The 25,553-nt window shown below is 42.1% G+C and overlaps 1 protein-coding gene across 8 annotated transcripts in view; it reads right to left on the reverse strand.

Moving 5' to 3' along the window:
- The window catches only part of RALGPS1 (Ral GEF with PH domain and SH3 binding motif 1), a 965,034-nt gene that overhangs the window by 279,365 nt on the left and 660,116 nt on the right, over nucleotides 1-25,553 (reverse strand). For all 8 annotated transcript variants that reach the window (XM_029614240.1, XM_029614239.1, XM_029614238.1 and 5 more), the window contains 2 exons: nucleotides 3,040-3,177; nucleotides 1,517-1,610 (listed from right to left, as the gene is read on the reverse strand). In XM_029614240.1, the coding sequence (XP_029470100.1) occupies nucleotides 1,517-1,610; nucleotides 3,040-3,177 (232 nt within the window). The remainder of the gene's footprint in view (nucleotides 1-1,516; nucleotides 1,611-3,039; nucleotides 3,178-25,553) is intronic.

Here is a 25,553-nt window from a genome sequence, read left to right on the forward strand (position 1 = left end):
AAGGAAGACGAGCAGGAGTGTTGCCCTCCTCCATGGAAAATAAGAAACTGAAGACGCAGGAGGAGGAGCAACAGTGTTGGGCTGCGCGCTGAAAATAAAACAAGGGCAGAGTGGGCCATCGCTACTGGAGGAGGAGAAGGAGGAGAAGGAAGTGCAGCATATGTCCCACAGGCCTGGGGAAAGAGAAGGCTCCTGCAGTTAATGAGAATTGAGGTGAGAAAAGAAAATGTCAGCGCATGTGTGTATGAAAGAGGGAGAGAAGTGAATGAGTGTATATGTGTGTATGCATGTATGGGTGTGTGTGGAAAAGGGAGAGGGAGGGGCGGACGCCATCTCATCCCTCACTTCAGGCAGCAGATTGCCTTGAGCCACCCCTGTTGACTAACCAATCATTGCACACAGCACATCTTCATGTTCTCTCTCATGAGCCTCTGTTCACTGAGTGTGGTTCACTCTTTAGTGCAGGGAGCAGCACAATGGAGGAGCTCTGGCAGCCCACATGAGACACTCAAGATAACTAACTGAACCAGCCACTTGCACCACAGTAACTTCTCCCTTCTCCTGCACTTGTATATACAGGGAGCTGGTCCATGTGACAACTTCATGTGTCTCTGACCCTTCTCTCCCTTTGTTTTAAAATTTAGAAGAGAAACTGGTGGGGCTTTCAGTGTTTTTGTAGCTCATGGGTCCTCTCCATGCCTGCACTGCCTGCTCTGCCCCACAACATTTTTATTAATATGGGTGTGCTTTGGGGTTGAAAAGGTTGAGAAACACTGGACTAGACAAATATCTGTCTGGGCTAGATTATGAACAGTGGATTCTAATGGAAGGCAAAGAGATGACTTAAGGATTCTCTTGTGGACCCTTTCATTCCTCTTTTTCTCTGATACAACACAGATTATCTAACCCAGCCCAGATTTCGCACTGGGCAGAGCAGGAAGATGTCGCAGTGTGCCATAGGGAAAGGCTGAACATTGAAGGCCACCCAGATGTTGAGGCACCCCTTTCATGATGGGCAATACCCCCGGCTCTCACACTCTTGGAGGGCGGACCCGTCTACCACCGGGCCAAAGTGATAAATTCAGCCCTAAAGCAGGTTGTTGGCATTTACAGAAACCTATGTATGTTTCTTCAGCAGTTGAAAAGCTGGTTTCTGCATCAAATTAGTATTTATGAACCATTTACTATACAAAAAAGAAATCTGACTTTTTTACCTCACCAATTTTTTATTCCCAAACCATTAATACCAAGCTACTGCACTTTTGTCCCTTTATATTTCAATACTGGCAAAAATACAGTTTTAGCAAAAAAGAAACTGTCACTAGAGAGAAAAAAAAAAGAAAACAGCTGTGTTTTTATTCAGGCATGCTTAAATGGTTCACATTAATTCTTTTTAATAATGGTAAAACGTTATTCACATTTCTGGCAGCAAATCGGCATTATTTTTACTTTGGTCTGGCTGGAGGTTCAGCTCTTGTGTTAAAATAAATGTCTTACTGAATGCAAATTTACTTACTTATAATTGTCATCCTCAACAAACTTCTGAAGCTCTTCAAGGTACCGGACAGACTTTAAGTAGTTTTGCACATGAGGCAACGTCACAAGATGATCTATGGATTACAGAAAACAACGGCTGGAACACATTCCTACTTGCCCAGAATTGAAAACAACCATTCTTTACTGTCATTTATCGGGGCAAGTGAACTTCTGAAAGGGAAGGTTTGTGAATTAAGTTGACAGCCTTGGAAAAAGTCTGAATTTAGTGAGCCTCTTAGAGAGGATGTTCCCACTGACAGCATAATATGTGATACCGGCTCTTTACTGGGGCAATTTTCAAAGGGATTTCCATGAGGAAAACAGGCATTTAACCTGCGGAAAACCTCCCTTTGAAAAATGCCCTTTCCCCTCTGTAGGGAAAAGCATGCATGCTGTCAACAGCTCATGGGGGAAGGGGCGAGCTAGATTTGGGCCAGCCGAGATACATACAGGGATTTTGCCTCGTAGGGAAGATAGCATTTGCCTCTGTGGTCTCGAAAGTTCATGGTACCACAACATCTTTTTTGTTTGGCTAATAAAAGGTGTATACAAAGATACCAGTAGGCACAATCGTGTCATCCTGGTCACTTATAGACTGTAATTCTTTCTTGTGCCTGATTAAGAGAATGGGAAACTAGATAACAGTTTGGGGCTCTGCACTTCTAGATGGCTGGAAGGCACTCGCTTTGGGTCTATTAGACATCTCTTGCTAATTTGTTTTATAAAATAATTAACTTTTTCCTTCATTTTATATATTTTGACAACAAATTTTCAAACAGGCCACCTAGTGGGTTTTATTTGCAGAAATGGTTTTGAAAATTACCCATAGAAAATATAGCATGAAGAATAAGATATGAAAGCTGAACAATGCAACATGAAAAACACATACAACTGTTGTCTTTACTAACTCATTTAAAGTAGTTTTGTACCTATCACTATCATTTGGCAACTAGTATAGTGAAATTAACATATTCAGAACAATTTTTGAAGGGATCTAATAGGGTAACTCAGGAATTACCCAGCTGGATTCCCTGGGGTGAAGATGCACCATTCAGAGAAGATTCACTAGGAACTGGATTCAGCCACAGCTTAAAGGAGCTATCCTGGGAGAAAAGATGGGTTTGGGAAGGGGAAAATAGATGCATATGATTTAATTTTATAATCTATGTACACATTTCCCAGTGCACAGCTGACCTGCAGAAATGGAAGTTCAATTTTGAATTTGTCTATCTTGTAGCTAATTTTCTCAAATTTAAAAGTAGTTGTGGACCTTGCACCTATGCATGTGACTCCAAATTGCTCCTACCATATTTCTACCATTTGCCGTGAATGTTACATTTGCTGTTTGATTTCATTAGACAATGCCTAAGGAGTGAAATGTATATAATGAAATTGTCTGCTTAAAACTGTCTTGAGGCCTATGAACCTATTCTGTTTGCATAGTGTAATATCCATAAACATTTTGCACTGAAAATGGAAAAAATTTAAGGCACGATTACCAACCATAGATGCAGGAGACTTGTAAATCTGCAATTATTCGCAGAATATTATTCATCTGATTGGATCTTTGTTCGTTCTCCATGATGCTTCCTGAAGCTGGATATGCAGAATCAATATAGATTATATCCAGAAGATAAATTCCTGAAATTAAGAAAATTTAAGTACAAATCTTAGACAACTGTTAATAAGTAACATATGTGCAGTTCATTACAATGTTACGCTTTGGAGCATGGAAACATTTCCGGAAGGAGTACTAACTAAGGATAAAATTTTCCCCTTTTCAAAAAAGGAATAAACAAGGCATTACCAGGAGGGAAGCATATCCCAGAAACCTGAATGAAAATAGTCGGATTCAGAATAGACTGACCAGAAGAAATAATGCTTTCAGCAAAATTGCATCTATGCATGATTTTAAAATCAACTTTACTAAGATGGCAGTAAGATGCATGGAAGCAAGAAGGTCGGCGGGTTTACCCTGAAGCAGGCCACCTTTGGGCCAAAATATGCCATTATAAAGAAATCCCGTAATCTAGGTGTAATCCCTGACACCAATTTATCCATGCAATCTCACATATCTGAAACAGTTAAAACTTACTTTTATAAATTGCATTTACTGAACAGATTAAAACCCTTACTGTATATGTATGACCTTAGACTGGTTTTACAAGCTTTAATATTCCCTAAACTAGATTACTGTATTGCCCTGTACCTGGGCTTACCTGCATACAGAACATGTCCCTTACAACTGGTTCAGTGTTCAGCTGCTCACATTCTAACAAATACCAGTCACCGGAGTCCTATATCCCCCCCCTCTAGCCTCATTACATAGGCTACCTGTACATTTTTTAATTCAATATAAAGTTCTGACAATATTTAAACTTATTCATGATGAAACCTCTATCTGGACCTGTACATCATTATGTCTACACAAACCTACAAAACAATGTCACTTGATAGATATAAAATTTGCTAGATGTCCCTACCATGAAAACAGACAGGCTTGATACGAATAGAAAGAGAGCTTTCTCTGTTGCCGACCCCCTACTTTGGAACGCTTTGTCCGATAATTTATGTGCTTGCACAGAGTTAAGCGCTTTTAAACGCAATCCAAAAACTTTCTTATTTAAGAAGGCCTTTAGACATTGAAATGCTACAGAATAAGTTCTAAAGAACCCCCATAAAATATTTTCCATCTGGGAGCAGCACTCCTCTTATACTTAGGGGCAGATTTTTAATATTACGCGCGTGGGGTACATTTGTGCGCGCTACCAAGTGTGCACCCGGTGCGCACAAATGTACACCCGATTTTATAAATGCGTGCACTGCCGCGCGCATGTTATAAAATCCGGGGTTGGCGCGCGCAAGGGTGTGCGCACTTGTGCACCTTGCACGCGCCGAGCCCTAGGGAAGGCCCGATGGCTTTCCCCGTTCAGAGCGGCCTTGGAGGGAACTTTTCTTTTGGTCCCCCCACCTTTCCCTCCTTCCCTTATCTAACCCACCCCTCAGTCCTACATAAATCCCCCCCGCACCTTATTTCGTTGAGTTACGCCTGCCTCTGGCAGGTGTAACTTGCATGTGCCGGCTCGCCATCCTCTGGCACAAGCCGCTGTGCAGGAGGATTCTGGCCCGCCCCCGAACCGCCACGCCCCTGGCCCCGGCCCACCCCAAAACCGCTGCCACACCCCCGACTGCCCATTTTTTAAAGCCCCGGGACATACAAACGTCCCGGGGCTTGTGCGTGCCGCCGAGCCAATGCAAAATAGGATCGGCGCGCGCAGGGGCAGGTTTCGGGGGTACACGCATATCTTGTCTTTTAGAAGGATGTTTCAACCCTTGTATGATTTTTATCACCTTATTTTAATATAATATTTGTTTAATTTTGTTCGCGTACAGCCTGATTTTCAAAGGCCAGCATGCGTAAAAAACCGCATGGAACGGGGAAGTAAAAAGGGGCAGGCCAGGGGAGGGGTCTGGACAGGCCTAAACAACTTACTACTGCTCAGTAGAGCAGGTAAGGTTTGAAACAAACAAAGAAAGTAGTTAGAGGGGTTTTAGAGGTCGGGGAGTATAGGGGGAAAGGCAGGTAGGGTAGGTAGGGGGAACTGGGGAAAGGCCCTATCATGTCGCCATGTGTATGTAATAAAATCCCCCCACCCCTTGCGCACATTATGAAATCGACATGTCCATGCATGCGTGCTGGGAACCGCGCGCACATGGACTCCTGCGTGCAAGTTTAAAAAGTCACCTTATATTGTGTATGTAACAACGTAAATCGCTATGATCAAATCATTTGGAGAGTGCAGTATACCCAAAATATTTCAATAAATAAATAAATCTCAGGGCTGGCTTTCTACTGTGAGGCTGAGGACTTTTTGACAAAGATTTTCTAGAAGATTATTTCAGCAGATTTAGAAGGAAATTTTAGAACACTGTACATAGTGGTAAAATCTTTGCATATCACATGCAGACCTTATTACTAAGTTTCAAAGCAATTTTATGCACTTAAAATTGGTTTGACAATACTAGGGTAACTACTCCCAGTACCATAATACCTATGGAGAGAGATTTGAGGAGCTAAATATGTATACTTGGGAGGAAAGTTGAAGAGAGGACGCACCATAGATACAGAATATTCAAACACTCAAGCAAATTTCAGTCATTTACATAGCTCAGCAATTTTGAGGAACAGTCACGTTTAATGAACCATGTTTTTGTTTTAATATGGGCACCTTATATTTAAACTGAATCAACAGATAAGCTAAGGTCAAAGATTAAAGGAAAGGGACCAGAAATAAAAGGAGTGAACATAGAAAAAAAAGAATCAGTCTTTTATTTTTGTAATAAAGCATCCTAGATTATGATGCATAGTTTTTTCTGTCTCCTGGATCCATATATAAAACATTGGCACAGCTTTTAAAAATAAAGAATTGCCATAATGTCCTCTGGTATTTAACTTGTTAAAAACACTAAGTTTTCTCAGACTTCTGTCCTATTTGATCACTTCACATGGTCTCTTTCATCTTTGAAACACGTCATTTGATTGCTTCCCTTTTTAATGTCCTTTTCCTTCTACTGTTCCCAGGGTCTTTGGTGAGAAATAAAATTTTCCAGACATATTTTTGTTATTAAACATTTCAAAGTTATTATCATGGCTGCTACAAAACCACAGGTACAATAAAACCTTGTATTCTCCAATATTTAGAATTTTCAGTTTTTAGGGTTTTTTTACCTACTTCTTATTTACTTTATGGTTAAATTATTTTGTAAGAAAAATGAATCATGTGTACTTGTAATGAAATATTAGGCTCCTCTGTGAAGTCTGAAATACTACTGGGGAAGCTAAAACTTCCAGTTGCAAGCAGACAAGATGCCATGAGGTCAATATTCAAAAGGGTTTGTCCGAGTAACTTTTGAGTTAGCCGGACAAACCCCAAGTTTTCCCACCTCTCTCGGCAGCAAACATTTAGCTGGGTAAGGCATTACCCAGTTAGAATTTAACTTGATAAAAAGAGATAGGATGGGAGGGGACTAAATGTTGTTCAGCTAACGCTGATATTCAGCACTAGCCAGATAAACTTAACTGAGTGAGGCTTTTTAGGTAGCACAGTGCCCTAAATTTACCCAGCTAAGTTTAGCAGGGCAATGTTAGCTGGATATATTAAATGAAACACTTACCCGGCTAAGTTTCACTGAATATCCAGCTAAAGTTACCTGGGTAACTTTCCTGCTACCTGGCTTGCTCAATATTGACTTCCATGATTCTATCCCAAGTATATGACTTTCAAGAGACAATTTGCAAGAAAGATAGCTAAGTATCAACAACTTCTATTTCTAAATACTCTTGATTATCAGAGATCCACTTTAGTTAGTCAAAAAGTCACTGCAAACAGATTCTACACTAAAATCTACAATGCTATGGAGTCAAAAATCTGAATTCCTAGGAAATGTTAGGGCTGGCTGGTCTGGAGTAAGTGAACACCACCCGGGAAGTGCCATGAGATGGCAGGTCAGGACTAGGACTGTTCTGCCAAGCCAGCCCACTCCCTCACAGGTTGAGTCCTTTGAATCTGAGAGCCAGTAGGGCTTTGTGGCGGCACTGTTACATCTTGGTGAGGGCTGGCAAAGGCAGGAACTGATACAGGTGCAGAGTGCTGGTAAGGACTGGAATAGGATATTGAGTGCAGGCTAGGACTAGAACTGTGGCGTGCCTGCAGGCAAGGACTAGAAATGGGGCTAGAGTGCAGTTAGGAGAGAACAAGGACAGGACTAACAAGGACAGGATGCACAGAACAAGGAACACTGAACAGAAAGGCCTGAAGGCTAGCCAGAGAAGAAGAAATCAGTGGGCCCGAAGGCCGTAGGCAAGACAGAAGGCCTGAGAAGGCCATAGAGCTAGGCTAGGCAGAAGGATTCTGAAGGCCACAAGACAAGAAGTGAGAAAGCCCAGAGGCAGCAAGGCAAAAAGGGTCCGGACAAGGAGCCAAGGCAGACTCGATGCAAAGACATTGAGGCAGGGAAGAGACAGGGTTATGTAGGACTGAGGCATGGGTGTAGGCGCAGGCAAGAAGGAGGAGCTTTCAAGGCTGGAAACAAGGTTCTCTGAGGATTCCTGGTGGCTAAGAGGCTGCACCATGAATAGAACTGCATGAGCTGTGAGGAGCTGACATGGATAGCATGGAACGGAGCTCTGAGGAGACCTCTGCTGGTGGAGAGGCATCATATTCAGGGTATGATGAGGCTGCATAGCAGGTGAAATCGTAACAGGAAAAGGATATATGAGAATCTTCATTGTTGTAGTCAATTTAATTTCTATGAAATTATCTACACTGGTATCCCTAAAGTGCTAGTGAATATCTAGATACTGAAGATGGAACCCTGACAGCAGGTCTACTGTCAACCACTGTGGATCTGTAGATGCACCACAGATATTGATCAGATATTAAAGAATGACAATATGCTTTATACTTCTTGAAAAAATTGTATAAATATCTTTTTATTCCCCATCAACACAAATATAACATAATTTGATCACATGTACTGTATATTATCCTTTGATTGAAAAGGGGATTTAACAACTTTCATCAATTAGCGGTCAATCAAATTAAATAAGATTAATGAGGCTGATAGTTGGCTAAGTAGTGACTTATCCGGCTAAGTGGCAGTGGCTGAATATCATCAGTGGTTGCCACTTAGACGGATAAGTATTTATCCAACTAAGTAGTTAGCTGGATAAGTGGTGGTTAGGATGTGAGCGGAGTGAGGAGGAGCTAGACTGTTTACTTAGCCGAATAAGTGCTGATTTCGGACTTATCTGGTTACATTAACTGGATAAGTTAGACCTGCTCAATATAGCGGATAAGTTAGATCTGCTCTGTATCACTGCAGCACGCATGAATGTTTTGATTATTAGCATCCCCGCTAAGAGACTATGCCACACATTCATCACCCTTCCTAGTTTCCTTTCAGGCCTCCTCCTTCCAACTTCATATCATGTGTATAGACTAGATCATTTCTTAGATTATAGTTTACTGGATTTGTTTTGTTTGTTTTATATATATATATATATATCGATAGATAGATAAAGCTATATATTTATCCACTTTCCTACTGTTCCTTTGAACGTCCACCTCAATTAAAAAGGTCTCTATTGGACTATAATTTCATGAACCTTAATTTACAACTGCCTGGGGATTTTTCACCTATTTTTATATCCCCTCCTAGTTCAGCCCAGCAGTTACTGTGACAGTTTTTGGCTAGAAGGGCCACAAACTGCAGCACTCTTTGGACAATTCAGCTAATGTGGTCCCTAAATCTAGTCTGTACAATGGCAGAGAGCTCCTCCATATAGGCTGTGAAAATTGTCTCAGCAGCATCCCCAACCCCAGCTGACCCAAGGAGCAGAGGCTGGGCCCATGAATTAAACCCAGGCATTCCACATGGCAGTGCACAGCACTTGCCACATAGCCACTATCCTGGCCCAATTCTATTGGATTTAAAATAAAAAAATATATAGGGTCATCACAATGCAGTATAATTTTGTTTTTACACAGTGGGGCGAATTTTAAAAGGATTTATGTGCGTAACTGCTCCTGCGCACGCCGAGTCTATTTTGCATACGCCCGGCGACGCACGCAAGCCCCGGGATGCGCATATGTTCTGGGGCTTTGTGAAAGAGGCGGGGCGGGGGTGGGACCGAGGCCTCCAGCACAGCAGCCGTGCCGTGGCAGGCGTAAATAACAAAATAAAGGTGGGGGGGATTTAGGTAGGGCTGGGGCGCAGGTTAGATAGGGGAAGGGAGGGGAAGGAAAGTTCCCTCCGAGGCCACTCCGATTTCGCATGTTATAAAATCGGGCGTACATTTGTGCGCGCCGGGTAGTGCGCACAAATGTAGGCCGCACGCGCAGGTTTTAAAATCTGCCCCAGTAAGAGGGGAAGAATAGAGTTCAATAATTTTAGCATGACCACCGAGAAGTATTGTCAAATTCTTCACAATTTTGATAAAAAGTGATAGAGTTTAGAGAAAAGCCCAGTTTCACAGCATTTCTATCTCATAATAAAATTATAATTGACAAAATAATTATTCATCTAACACTGAAATATGATAGTAAGCCGACAAGACTAACAGCCTCTGGGAATCTTTGACTAACAGCCCCCTAGGATATCTAGAATTTGGAATCTGCTAATTACAGAAAAATCATATTTGTTGAGCATTAATTTTTCTGTGACTGGCATATTCCAAATTCTAGTTTATCCACTTAGTTGAATGCATTTATCAAAGCATGACACACAATCTAGTTGGAAAGGCAAGAAACAAATAAATGAAGATGATGATGATAAGACTGTTAGGTTTTTCCCCCTTGAAAAGGTTAGAAAACAACATAAAAACCTGTTTAATTCTACTGGTAAATAGAAATATTGCAATGAGTTATTTAAGATTTGATGTGTGATACATACATAGGGCAATTATCAAAGCAATTTACTTGGGCAAATACATATTTACTTTGTAAAATGGACTTGACTGAAAGTTGTCCTCCTCTGTACCACAAAAAGTATGTATGGGCTTCCACAATATGCATATTTTTTGGCAAGATTAAAAGGAGGCATTCCTGGAGGGGATGCAGGTATTTAGGTCGGGAGAGTAAAACAGTCTATGTACCATTTGATTTTCACATCTTAACTCACTATTTTACCCTAATCGGAAGCGCATACAAATAGGAGGTGAAAATGTAAATGGGCACTTTTAGCTCATGTATATTCAGAGCTGCCAAGTTACTTGGTTCCAGGAGGGATATTTCAGGCCAGTCCTGGATTTCTGACCCCAACATGATGCAAGCTGGAACCTAAAATCCTGATTTCAATGGACAGAATCAGGGATTACAAATACCACGCTGCATTGAGACATAAATTCAAACCCAGGACTGGCCCAAAAAATCTTCCTTCTGGATTGGGTAACTTCGTAGACTTGGTACATTGTAGGGTAGCTGCGTTTTGAAAATTAGCCGATATGCATAGGTGCTAAAAATGCCCACAACACTGCCCACATTCATGGGCTATTCAAAATTGTCACTATTTTGATTATTGAGAAGTACCATAAGCACACAAACCTAAGAACATAGACCCTAATTTATGAAAGGTTTTTCCCATATCAACAAAATAAGGGAAAAGCATTAAAAAAAACCAAAGCTATTATACATATCTTGCACTTTTACTTATTCATATTGGCAGTTTGGGAGTGGCTATTTTATTTAAGATGCGGCAAGAGAAATTTCTGCTTTATAGCAGAAAGTAAACACTCATAGATTTACATCCAACAATCAAATTCATTTGTGGTTTCTGTGTTTATAAATTACTAACGCGGTAATCTTGAGCATAACTAATCACAAACAAAATGACATATTGCTATTTAATTGTTGTTATTTAGCAGAGTTATTTTTCAAGTCAAAAGGTCCTTTTATGGATAACTTAGAGCACTTAATTCAAAATATGTACATATATTTCATTTTTGTTGCTCATAATTTATAATATTTTGGTACAGATTAGCTGTTAGTTGAAAAGTGCATGAATTCCTGAAGAGGAGGGAGTTAATGCAGCATCACTCACTGGTACAAATGGTAAATAATTTGTAAACAGGTATTGAGAGGAAGCATTCATTCCATTTACACATATGAATGCTAAGCCTTTATACTAGCACATTACATGGGAAGAGGAGGAATTCTGTGTGTTGGATTAAGTATGGGGTTTTATATGCTCATTGACCAGGATGGTAGAGAACCAATGAGGAAGACAACAAAAACTGACTTGAGCAAATTCAAGCTTCTATGGCTGACAGCTGGAATCTATCTTTAGCAATATGGACTAGAATAAGTGGGCAGACGAGTTAGGCCAAATACTCTGCCATCATCATGTTACAGATAAAGCTCCTTATCAAGCCATCCTAATCAAAAGGGGCACCATGTAAAACGTGAAGTAAAGAGTATTTCACCAGGCATTTGAGCATTTTAGACATCTACATCTGTGTGATACAGAGTCAAAGCAAGGATATAAATCAAGCATTGAAATAATGTAATAATACTGCCACATATGGCTATATTAATATGATTGCTGAGATACCCAAATTTACATGTTTTGGGGGTAATTTTCAAAGCTATTTATGTGCATCTGGTTATATGCATATGTATGGCTGTTCTAAAATTGACCCAAAGTCAGTGCATGTAAAGGTTTGCGGGTATCCCTGTTTTGTGCATATTTTTACCCGGATTGAAGAGAGATGGGGCGCTGTCCTCACTTGTATATTTTTCATTTTAAGAAATATGGGCCTGATTTTAAAAAGCATTTAAATGCTTAAAATTGGGTTTTACACATGTAAATGCACATTACTCGAGTAAGTGGACTTTTGAAAATTGTTCCAATATCTGCCATTGAATTGTCCATAGGATTTAATCGTGTAAATGCAATTTATTCAAGTAAATGGCTTTTGAAAATTGATATGATAGTATGTTACATTTATGCAAGTAACTCCCTTGAAAATGATCACCTAGGAGGTGAATTTTAAAAGCCTGACACACGCATTAGTTAGGGGATGCGCAAAGAAGACGGTTTCATGTGAGCTGAGCGGATTTGAAAACCTACTGAGATGTGTGAGTGTCTCCGGCAGTGCGCACATCTCAAAAGTTTTCAAAAAGGGGTGGGTTGTGGGTGTGGTCTGGGCAGGGCATGGGCATTTTGGGGCGAGAACCTAAGATGTGCGCTTAAATATTGATGTCACCCGGCGCACACTGAGGCCCCATTGCCGTGTAACATTACTTTTGTTATGGATGCCATATTACCTTAAACTTTAAAGAAAACTAGGCAGATTTGCGAGGTTTTAAAGATCGGGGCTAACTACAGGGAGTAAAGGCTATCAAACCAGAGGGGGTTAGAGGACCTCTCTCTTAACTAGGCGAACCGGCGAAGAACTGGTAAAACTGGGAATGGTGTCGGTGTGCGCCCCTTTTAAAATTCCCTGATTTATGCGGTAGAAGCGCGCATGTTATAAAACTGGGCGCACGTGTGCACGCCGGATAGCGTGTGCACATGTAGGCCACACGCGCTTCTTTTAAAATCTACCCCTCTGTGCACAGATGTGCATGTACGCTGGTTTGAAAGTTACTGTCCCTGGGTGTAAGTGTACATGCACAAAGAGGAGGTATAACTTTAAAGGACTGAATAATTATGTGTACCCGGCCAATTTCAAAGCAAATTTACACAGACTTTACTGCTAAGTGGGCTGCTTGGAAATTACCTTCCCTGAAATTATTTCGACAATGTATTGTATTTTTATATTTCAAAGGTGCATTTTCTTATCTTATGGTCTAATTTTCAAAAGCATTTATGTATTTAAAAATGTGTTTTACGTGGGTAAATGCACTTTACACATGTAAAAGGGCTTTTGAAAATTGCTACAATATATGCCACTGAATTGTTAATAGGTTTTACCTGCATTAAGTGCACTTAACATGGGTAAATGATTTTTGAAATTGCTATGATAGTATGTTACATTTATATGCATAACTCCTTTGAAAATTCACCTGTAATTCTATAAGTGAACTAGTAGGAATAATAATTACACTTACAGTGATGTAAGACTTCAGTGACTTCTGTAGCAAAAATACCACAGTGGTTAACACATTATCTGCTTTCACTTTATTTCTACATGAGATATTCAGCCTAGCAATGCCTTATCATATGTTACCATGATAATGTCCATGTCCCTTCTGCATTTGTAACACATCTTAGCCAACAAGGATCTCAAAGCATTTTCCAAACAGCCAGGGAACGTAAGGACAGATAAATCATAGTAAAATGGATGAATAATATTTTATGTATAAAACCATAAAAATTACCAAAAGAATTGCTTTTTGCTAGCTGTATCAGTGGTAAATCAAATTTTATACATGGTTTCATGGTTGCTAAAATCTCAACCAAGGGTAAAATGTGTTTTTCTTCAGGCAAGGCAGAACCGCCATTAAGACAGAAGACTGCATTGTCCTGTTAACCAAACATAGACTTATTTCTGGCAAAAGCTTCTGCCTTTTTGAAGTAATTCATCAAAATAATTTATAGCCATAATCACCCAATTTGACTAAAGGTATTTTTTTTATGTGTGATCTTCTCCTTTAGCATTTCTTTCAAGGGATGTCTGATCTACATCTATTGCTTCATCATAAACTTATGCATGTAATCCCTGGGCAGGATGGATCCTTTTATTTACACCCAGAGGTATAGAAAGAAATAGGTGATGGACCCTTTAGGTACAACTCCTTTTTCACCCACCAGGTAGCTTACACTCTGAGGCCCAGGCTCCTAATTGTGGGGACAAAAAATAGTTCTTACATCCTGCTTCTTTGCAGTTCAAGCCCCTTTCCATTCTTGATACACAGCAATAATAAACACAGTCTCTGGATCCATTAAACACACAGGAGAAGAACGGTGGTTTCCAACTTATTTACTGATAGTTGATTAGATGACTGAATGTTATTCATACTTCACTTCGTTTTCTTAGTTCCATTCAATATAAATAAAGAAACAGAAGAAAAATATTATCAACTTGTGATTCCACTTCTTCAGGCAAAGTCTTTGGGGAACATATTCAAAAGCCATTTAGATGGATAACAGGAAAGTTACCCGTCCAAATGGCTTAGCCACATTTTTAAAATGCATTCCTGGGGTGGGAGGTAGGCGTTCCGTGGAGGAGCTGAGTTAGCAGGTTAAGTTAACCAGCTATCCCTGATATTAACTCAACCGACTAACTCTAGACCTGCCATAAATATGAGTATCCGACTAACTTAACTAGCCGCTTAGCGGCTGAATATTTACCCCTTTATTTCTTAACTGGAAGCTCTATATTTACACTGAATTGCTTTTTCTTCTCCAGCTCCTTAAAGTCCAATATTCCTTTAGATTGAAAATAGTTCAATCCCTCTTGATTCCTACTTAAATTCTTAGCTCTTCCCACTGGAGGTGGTTAGAAGTAGATTGTCCCAATATTTAATCAGAACTTAATCCGAGTTTAAATCTTTTTCCAAAATCCCCTTGAATTACTTTACTCCTTAGGCAGCACCTAATGGGCACCTCACTTTCCCCATTATGTAATACTTTACTCAGCAGCAGCAAAGTTCTTGTTTCCTTTCTTTTGTATCTTCTCTGTTTCCTTCCGGTAGTGCATTTTATTTTAGATGAAAACTTCCCACATTTCTGATTCTTTCTGGATGAAAGACCTCATTCTTTAATGGGTTTGGTTTACTGAGTCCCGGGTACCAAGTGCCATCAGCTCCAAAATGGTACAAAAATATTAGCTGAACACAAAATGGGAAAAAATGAAATAAGAAGCAGGAGGGGGTCATAAAACTTCCTTGCCTCCAAACATAGGAGATAGTTAAAAAAAGAAAGTTAATGCAAAAATATCCTTCCTCTGCATTGGGTCACAAGACAGCTTTAATCTCTGAAGGAGTGATACAAGACTGCCAGAATCTTCCCTTATGCATGATCTAACCTTACAAGGCAGACCCTGTGAAAGGGTACCAAGGCTCTCACAGGGAAATCTAAAAAATTGTCCAAAGGAATCAAAAAGGCAGGCAGCTGAGTCAACTGGAGGCTGCCTGCTAAAAGGGAAACTTCCTTACCTCTTTCCCCTAAATTAGGAGAAAAATTATACGACAGTAGCCAGAGAGCCCCTGCTCCCACAAAAGCTGAACTAAAAATCCACAACTGGTCAATTCAAGTTCCAACTAAAAATCTTTGAGGATAGATGATGCATTGGGATGATAAACAACTAGGTGACACCATCTGCAGTTCCCACATGGGAGAGCAAAACCCAAACATCTCACTTATTTCTACATAGAACCTCCTAGTCAAGTGGTACACTCCTTTTAGTTAGAAAAACCGAAGGTTCCCTACATGCAGAATGCTTGCCAATGCTCAAAAGGATTATTGCTAAACTGACTTTTCATGATGCTTTCAAGTGTGCAGTTCCAGAGGTCTCAGCGAACAGTGGTCTACAGGCTGAGTAAAATAAGTCACAGGTTCCAGGGAGAAAACTCATCCACACTATCAATGGAAAAAGCCACATTTATGAGAAGTTTTCGGGGCAATGCTTTAAAATCTGTTTATTTTGTGATACCTTGACAGGAATTAACCTCATTCAAAAGCCAGGTTATGTTGTGCCAGTCGTCCAGTGAGAATCTCACTGTTACGAGCGCGCGCGGGCGCGGTCGTCTCGAGCTGGTGGTGAGCCCTTGGGCCACGGCGAAAGCTAGGGAGGAGCCCCAGCCACACCGTGGGAGGTGAGCTGGGCAGGCATGGTGAGCCAGGCGGGTACAGAAGCAGGCACAGAGTCTGACCCTCAGCCGGACCTGCACGCCCATGGTAGCCAACACTGGGAAGTTGACTGATGAACGGTCCTCCGACTGTTCCCGGCCCTTTCGGACCTGCCGCTGGGAACGGCAATGGGCAGCAGGCCGGACAGAGGCGAGGGCAGACAGAGTCCTTACACAGAAGACGTCAGATGGGGCTGAGGCAGACATCCAAGACAGGCTGAAGCAAGACGTTGAAGAGGAGGGCTGGAAGGGGACATGGCACTGTCCAACAGGGCGCCCTACTCAGCCCACCCACGGGACTGAGTCGCGGACCACCCCGTCCCAGACGCGCCCTACACAGCCCAGGAAGGCTGGTCGCGGACCACGCTGAGGAAAGGAGGGTGCAGGAAAGGTCCAGACAAGCAGGAACTCCGATGCTGGGATACTGACATCCGAAGCCCCTTCGGCTGGCAGGCAGGGAAGCTCAAGAGCCCGGGGGACGAATCCTTCCTGTTGGCCACTCCAGGGCCCAACAGGACAGAAGGCTCAGGAGCCAGACAAGGACATCAAGGAAAAGCAGGAACTGGATCAGGCACAGGATCAGACATCAGGCACGGACATCCGGACAGAGACAGGACAAGGAACCATCAATACATGGAGGACCTGGATCAGCAAGGTTACAGGCGACTGTAATGCTCAATCCGAAGGCAAGTTGCAAATGACAAGGAAGTCCTTAAATACTGGAGGTTGTAGGCAACTCCCTAGGAGGAGCTTGCCAGGACCGCCCCTCACTGGTCCTATAAATAAGGTGGAGAGCTGCGGGCCGGCCCCTAGGAGAAGGGCGTCGCCAAACAGGAAGTCCAAACACTGGCATGCAAGCCACAGGCACAGCTAGGCCTCTCAGGCCCTGGAGCAAGTCCCGGGTGGAACACAGGCGAGGCCCTGGCTTTGGAGCGGCCTCCGGAGGAAGGTGAGAGACCACCTGTAGCGCAGCAATAGGGGGGATCGTAACACTCACCATGCTTATATAAATACTTTTGAGACATTAACCATCATCTTCAATTCAAAGAATGTCAGCTAAATCAATCTGTATGAAAGAGCTAGATCTATAACTGTTAAAGAAGTTGATGCATTCTAGTAGGGATGTGCATTCATTTTTACCAAAATCAAAAAATGCAGCAAATGAAGCTATTTTTGGTTTGTTCCGAATGGAATGAACTGATAATAGCCTCCAATAAAAACATCTCTAATTTTTTGGTATTTTCAAATTCATTGCATTCAAAAAGAAAAAGGGGGGGGGGGGGGGGGGGTCTCCGACAAGGCCAGGCTTCGGCACCAGACCTAGCACTGAAGTCAAATTCCAGTACTGGGGCCTGGTTCTGAGGCCTGGTCCCATTGCTGAGGACTAGGCCTAGCTCTGGAGCTGGGGTCCTGCCCTGAGATCAGGTCACAGTGCCAAGGCCAAGGCCTAAGACCAGTCTGGGGCTTCTAATTGAGCTCTTGCCCCAGTGTTGAGACCTAGGCTTGGCACTGGGGCCTGGTGCTAAGAACTGGTCACAGCACTGAGGCCTAGACTTGGCCCTGAGGCCAGGGTCCGGTGCTGAGGCATAAGCCTAGCACCAGGGCCCAGCCCTGAGATCTTGTACCATCACCATGGCCTAGGCCTGGAGCTGGGAGTTAGGCCCCGATGCCTGGTCCTGTCATCAAGGCCTAGGCCTGGCACCGGGGCCTAATCCTGAGGTCTGGCCATAGCACTGAGACTTAATCTAAACCTTCCAACATCTTCTTCTTGTCCTAGTGCTCCTTAAAGGAAGCCATGTGCTTGGAGGATGATATTGGAATGACATCATTGCAGTGCCTTCCTCTGCAGTGGGCGGCAGAATTTTGATAATGGCTGTAGAAATGTATATCAAAATGGTGCCGTCCATTCTGGAGGAAGGTGCCATAGTGACATCAATCCGGTGCTGTTCTACAGGGGGATGGCATAAGTTTTGAAGAGCTGGGACAAGAAGAAGACAACAGGAGGCCAGGGCCTAGGCTTCGGCAACAGGACCAGGCCTCAGAGCTGGGTCTTGGTGCTAGGCCTAAGCCTCAGAGCTGGGCCCCAGCGCAGGGTCCTAGGCCTCAGCGATGGGACCAGGATTTGGGCCTGGCTTTGACACCAGGTCTAAGTCTCGACACTAGGACAAGACCTCAGGGCCAGCCCTCAGTGCCAGGACCAGACCTCCATGCTGGAACCACGCATTAAGGATGAGCTTCAGTGCTGGACCAAGACATATATCAAAATAGTACTATACATCAACATGGCACCATTTGCTATGGAGAAAGGCACCACATTGGCACTGACGCTATCCTAAAAGCAGATAGTGTAATTTTTAAAGTGTTGGGAAGAAAAGAAAACATCGGGAGGCTGGGTCTAGGTCTCAGTGCCAGGACCAAGCTTCAGGGCTGGGTCCCAATGCCAGGAATAGGCCTTGGTGACGGAATCAGGCTTCAGGACAAGGTCACAGGCCTCAGCTTTGGAACCAGGCGTTCTTGCACTAGAACTAGGCATCAGGGCTGGGCCTTGGCATCAAGTCTAGGTTTCAGGGCTAGGTGCCAGGTCCTGGCTGTATTTTGGCTTAGAGTGGCTTAGTAAGGGCTTTTTTGTTTTGGGTCTTTATTTTAGCTTAATTTTAATCGGTTTGGCAAACAAACTTAACCAAAAAAATTAAACAAACTGAATCCAGAAGAAATCTCCAAAGTGAAAAAACCCAAACCAAATGAAAAATTTTGGAGCTGCACATCCCTACATTCTATGCCAGGGATGGGAAATCCCAGTCCTTGAGTGCCATAAAAAGGCCAGGTTTTCAGGATAATCCATAATGAATATGCATGAGATAGATTTGCATACAATGCAGGTAGCGCATGCAATCTTTCTCATGCATATTCATTGAAGATATCCTGAAAACCTGGCCTGTTTGCAGCTCTCGAGGACTGGATTTCGACATCCCTGTTCCAGACAGTCTGTTTTTAAAATTTGGGTGGATATAATATAAGTACTGGAATTCAAGACCTCATGGAATAAGCTCAGAGGAGTCTTAGCTGCAGGGAAGTAAGGGTAAAAAGCAATATTGTGTCTAATTCTAGAAGCCACACTTCTGAAAGGAATTTAACTGTGGAGGCAATATAGAGAATGGCTACCAAAATGGAGTAGGGAGTACACCATAAGCCATATGAAATGAGAATTAAAGACTTAAATATATATTCCCTAAAGGAGAGGAGAGACAGGGGAAGATATGACAGAAATATTCAAATAGATTAAAAGGGTAATTTTAAAACAACCCGCATAGTGGTAAAGTCTGCATATACACTGTACATTCAGACTTTACTGAGTATTTTCAAAGCAAACTTAAGGGCCGTATTTTAAAAGCCCTACGCGCGCTGGGCCTATTTTATAAAGGCCCGGCGATGAGCATAAAGCCCCGGGATGTGTCTAAGTCCCGGGGCTTCGAAAAAGGGGCGGGGTGGTCATGGGACCGGGCCAAAGGCCTCCAGCACAGCGGCCATTTGCCACTGTGTTGAAGGATCGCTTGCCGACAGGCTACCGGCATGCGCAACTTGTGCCTGCCCAGAGAAGGCACAAAAGGTAAGTTAAAGGAATTGGGGGGGTTAAGATAGGGGCGGTAGAGTTAGGGGAAGGGGTGAGGTTAGTTTAGGGGGAGGGAACGGGGAGGCCGCGGGGGTCGGCGCGCCAAGATGCACTGGTGTGCACTCACTTGTGCCTACCGACCCCCGATTTTATAACATGCGCGCATGCTGGGTAGCACGCAAATATGGATGCCCGCATGTACATTTGAAAATCTACCCCCTAAGCATTTTAAGTTCGTTTTGAAAATACTCTGGTAATTAGCTGAGTACACACAAATTCAATCATGTAAAGTTAGGTTGAACAAAGGGAATAGATGCCAATAGTCTTAAAATTGATCTCCACTTGTGCGGACAAACAAGTGGAGATCAATCCGTGAATGCGACTACAAGATATATCACCTTTGTTGGTCATATAATTACATATGATCCTTCATACACAAACTTTTTAATTTGTGTACAAAAGAGAATACATGTAAGCCCCTGAGGCAGCCGTCTTGATACGGCGAAACTCGGCCTGAGTCGGGCTACCTTTGTGTCTCCACTTCAATAAAGGATTATTTTAAGACTATTGGCATCTATTCCCTTTGTTCAACCTGACGGCCTTTATAGATCGCCTTCCTTTGTGTTTTTTGGGTCCTTCCCTATCATGTAAAGTTATGCATCCTCTTCAGAGTATATACCAACGTACACAGTTTTTAATATCATAAAGTATGTGCTTAAATTCCAACTCTACCTCAACTCTGCTTCCCACCGCCGGAATGCCTCTCCTCAGTGTGCATAAAAGAACGTGCAAACTGGGTTATGTGCATAAAACTGGGTCAATTTTAGAGGAAGCATTTATGTGCATACAACTGGCTTTGAAAATTGCTCTCAATAAGTGTAAATGCATGAGAATTAAATCTTTTTCAGAGGAAAGAATGGTCTAGAACAAGAGGCCACATTATGAGGCTCCAACAGGATAGGCTCAGAAGCAACAACAGAAAATATTTCTTCACAGAAAGGGTGGTAGATGTATGGAATAGTCTCCCAGTAGATGTGGCAGAGGCAAAAACAGTGCTATAATTGAAGAAAATGTGAGATAAGCAAAATTGATCCCTAGTCACAAAGAAGTGAAGGGAAAACCAGAAATCAAGTGGGATTGGTAACATTGCACCAGGAATGAAATTGGGCAGATCAGATGGGCTTTATGTTTCTATGAAATAAGATTTGCAGTACTCCAAGAGGAAGGGATAATGGGCAGGCTGGATGGGCCTTGCAGCTGTTATCTGATGCCATATTCCATATTTCTCTCTCTCTCTTTTGTGTCTACATTTATTACATGAAGTTTCCTGAGACAAATCAGAAAAGTGTTTCTAAAAAAAGAAGATATTTTTGGATTACTCTTTCATTCAGCCAGTTTTAAATGAACAATCATATCTTCCTACTGCTTGCTCTACACAAGAGGGAAAGAGGTTAAAACTTATACTGGAACAATCAGAGACTTATTTTTACTAGGCACTGATGCTTTGTAGACATTTTCCACATTATTTTAATTAATTTAACTTTTAATGACTACATCAAGCTTAATGTTTACAATAATCCAATTAAATCAAATGTCCCACAATGCCCAAGAGCACTCATATATTTTTAAATGCTGCTTATAGGCCAATTGGAAGTATAAGCAGTACAAAAAAATGAGATTTGAAATAAATATAGATATTATCATGCAACATGTTGAGTATTACTGCTTACATTTGTAATACTTAATGATGAAAAACTAATGGTAAGGCTAAACTGAGCAGATGCTATCACCTTACACTCGTAAGGACCAGGCAGGATTTTACCAATCACTGCAAATAAAACCAGATGGAAAAAACCGCCTGGCATGCACAACATCATGGAGAATTGTGTTCCTGTATTAAGCAAATGCATACAGTAGAAACCACAACACTGTGCATTGTGTCCTCTTGCTAGGCTTCACAATACTTTTCATTTCTGGTCCTTGAGGGCCACAAATCACTCTGGTTATCAGGATATCTACACTGGATAAAGCAAGTGTTGCTTACCTGTAACAGGTGTTCTCACAGGACAGCAGGATGTTAGTCCTCACATATGGGTGACGTCAGTGGACGGAGCCCTGCTACGGAAAACTTTTCTGTCAAAGTTTCTATAAAGCTTTGACTGACGCTGGCACACTGAGTGCACTGAGCATGCTCAGCCTGCAATTATCCCTGTGACCACAGGTGTCTCCCCTCAGTCTCGTCTAATAGCAAAAAGCGCAAGTGAAACTAAAATAATGAAATGTATGTAGACCCAACTCCGCGGGGTGGCAGGTGGGTTTCATGAGGACTAACATCCTGCTGTCCTGTGAGAACACCTCTTACAGGTAAGCAACACTTGCTTTCTCACAGGACAAGCAGGATGGTATTCCTCACTTATGGGTGAGTACTGAGCTGAGGATGCCCGAGAGTGTGCCCAATGCACCCAAGATGTGCAAAAGATGTAACGTCAGGGGTGGAATTTGGGAAGGAGGGCATCCTGAAACCCTTAACGGGTTGGTGGAAGGATGTTGGGTAGTTAAACCGAACAGAAAAGTAATAGAAGGACTGTCCAAACATAGAAGCATGCCGGCCAGTCTTATCTAAGGGATAATGGGCTGTGAAGGGATAGAGAGAGTAGAGATGTGAATCGTGTGCCCGATCGTCTTAACGATCGGGTTCGGCTGGAGGGAGAAAAAAATCTGATCGCTGGAGATGTGAATCGGAATCGGTTCCGATTCACATCGTTAATTTTTTTTAGTGAGGCCCGACCCTATAAAATTTACCCCTTACCTTCCCCCGCGCCCCGAACCCTCCCAAAACTTTTTACGAGTACCTGGTGGTTCAGTGGGGGTGCGGGGACCGATCTCCCGCTCTCGGGCCATCGGCGCCATTTTGACTGCCACTCAAAAATGGTGCAGATGGCCCGATTAAAAAAAAACCCACCTGGATTTGTCTGTCCCAGATGCTATGGAGCCTACTGCTATTTCACTTACACAAAGTATATACTGGATGTTAAGAAAGCATGGCATGTGGAAATAAATACCTAATCTTCAGGATCTTGGATTAATTATTACTTAAACTACTCCTCTAGTCATAAAATAAAGTTTTTCTCTTTATATGGAACATCATCCTTTTTTTCCTACTTTCAATCTCTTAGTTAGTTCAATGTGTGCCGTGTCTTACAATATATCAGGCCAAGAGTTTCAAATGGTTTTCTGCAGCTTCTTCTAGTTTAACAAACCCTTTGTGCTGTGTAACAGGTCTTAAACAGCTTCATGTGGTAGACAATCTCTGATGATTGGCTGCAATAAGTTTGATGTGAGAGAGCTTAAGGACTGCAGGAGGTGGAGGTGGAGGTGGATGAGGTCAAAGAAACACCAAGGAATCCCTGATAGCTCACAGCTGGTAGCTTTTGTGTAATAGTACTCAAATAGCAAATGATCCTTGATATGTATGAGAACACAGGACAATGCAGTGTTTTCAAGTTAGGCCTGGGAGAGAAATAGGTATGATAAACTCCATGAAGGGGTGAGCAGATGTAACCAGGAAGCTTTCTGGAATGAGGCTGGGCCCTACCAGCCAGACTAGCCAGTGTGAGCATGGAGAAGGATAGGTTTGTTACTGTATATTTATTACACACCTGCATTAAGGCTGGTAGGCCTTCAATCCTATCATTTGAAGGCTATGGGACATGGATGTTACTTAGTATACATTTAGGCAACAGCAATCCATATGTCACCTCTTCTCTGTTGTAAACAGTACCAATTCAGAAAGAGCCACCTCATTTGGGCTTATCTCCTTATGCTCTGATTTTCTAAACTCCTGTTTCTGGCTTGGCAGCATTTACATCTGGTGCCCCTTGTGGTGATAAGTGGTAGATGTAGATTTAAGCCTCTGATTTATGGTCTACCTTACTGATAGCAGTTTTAGGGCTGCAAATATAAAATGCTGATGTAAGAGAAGATAAGAGGAGGATAACAAAGCGTGATTAAACCTGCATGGCAATCGAATTGCAAGATTATGTATGGGTTAAAGAGTTTTGGCTATAGGATGCCCTTAAAGGGACTTTACTTTTCTACAAAATAAACCAAAAATGTAATAAATGGACACATACAGCCATAATAAATATAAATGTATCAAACATTTATAAAATAATTGAATATTTTTAATTTTTAAATACCTATTTACAATTTAAATTTTAAAAAAATGGAACATCGGTGGAACTATCTAGGTAGCAAACTATATATAAAAGCAAAAGGCCCTTAGACCTAGGGAGGCCAGATTCAGGAGGTTTAGGAGTCAGGTTGCTGTGTGGTGGCTTCACACCAATGAGCTCAAGAGTGGCCGTGAGGTGCTCTTGATTCTCCATGAGTCATCCCAACACAGCGAGAATGCTCATGAAGGCAGCTCAAACCCCTCTCATCTCCACCATCATTTGTATGTCCTCACCAAAAGCACACTGAAACATTGGCTCATCACCTGGAGCAGTTGCTCCAGATACTGAGCCAGGCTCAGGAGCCACTGGCATGGCATTATATGATCATGGGAGGTGTATAGGCTAGCAAAGGCTGGCCAGCCTGAGTCTTTGAATCCCTAGATCCCAGGGCACAAAGGGGAGGGGGCTCTACTAGGACGGGGAGAGGAATTTTCTCTTCAGTAGGCCTGGGACCTTCTGTGGAGGCAGGGAGGGGCTGAAAGCTGCAAGCCTTTTCAAGCCTGCTTGTCCTTCCAGAAGTTCCTTCTAACTCCCCAGATGGGAACTAACATTTTCTCAAGCTTCCCCCACCAGGGGGGCTGCCTCGCTGATGGCAGCATGGCTGAATTAACTCACCCTGGAAGAACCAGAAGTTGCGCATCACAGAAGCATGCATATGCTGATTTACGCACAAAGTTGCACACAAATGAGAAATCACATGCAAATGTACTCAAATATACACATGCAAATGTATATGTTAAAGTTAAGTGTATTTTATGTCGCATGTGCAAATCCACACATATGATATAAAATTCATAGGCATACATGCGTGAATATGGATTCATGCACAATTTTTTTAAAGTTATCCTCCCTGCCTTTAAGCATTTTGGGGCAGGGATTTGCCCTCCCTACTTCAGAGCACTCTAGAAATTTTGAAATAAGTAGAAATTTCTTACTCTTCTCAAAATGTTAGGTTTAGGTTACTTTATAATATGAAAGCTCTTCTTGTAGGACTTAAACAATACTCAAAGGTTCACAATGGTGTCTATTTATGTGCATTCCAAACATGCTGCTATTAAACTTTGTATTATAATATAAGATCCTTAAACAACTTCCATGCAATTCCTTGATAATGATGGGAGCAACCATCTTGGTAGGATTATCATACACTGCCACAAAAAAAATACAAATATCTGATAGGTTCACACATTTAGGACATTCGAACATAAGATATGCCATACTGGGTCAGACCAAGGGTCCATCAAGCCTAGTATCCTGTTTCCAACAGTGGCCACTCCAAGTCACAAGTACCTGGAAAATACCTAAACATTAGTTAAATCACAAACTACTTTGCTTATTACCGTAGTAGCAGTTTATGGATTTTTGCTCTAGGAACATTATCCAAACCTTTTTTTAAATCCAGTTACACTAACTGCTGTAACCACATCCTCTAGCAATAAATTCCAGAGCTTAACTATGTGCTGAGTGAAAAATAATTTACTTCGATTTGTTTTAAATGAGCTACTTGCTAACTTCATGGTGTGCCCCCTGGTCCTTCTATTATCTGAGGGAGTAAATAACTGATTTACATTAACTTGTTTAAGTCCTTTCATGATTTTGTAGACTTTTATCATATTCCCCCTCAGTCATCTCTTCTCCAAACTGAACAGCCCTAACTTCCTTAGCCTTTCCTCATAGGGCAGCTGTTCTATGCCCCTTATCAATTTGGTCGCCCTTCTATGCACTTTCTCCAGTGCAGCTATATCCTTTGTGAGATGCGGTAACCAGAATTAAACACAGTCTTCAAGATATGGTCTCACCATGAAGCGATATATTTAT

This window comes from Rhinatrema bivittatum, chromosome 8 (genome assembly GCF_901001135.1).
Source record: "Rhinatrema bivittatum chromosome 8, aRhiBiv1.1, whole genome shotgun sequence".
Lineage (NCBI taxonomy): Eukaryota > Metazoa > Chordata > Amphibia > Gymnophiona > Rhinatrematidae > Rhinatrema > Rhinatrema bivittatum.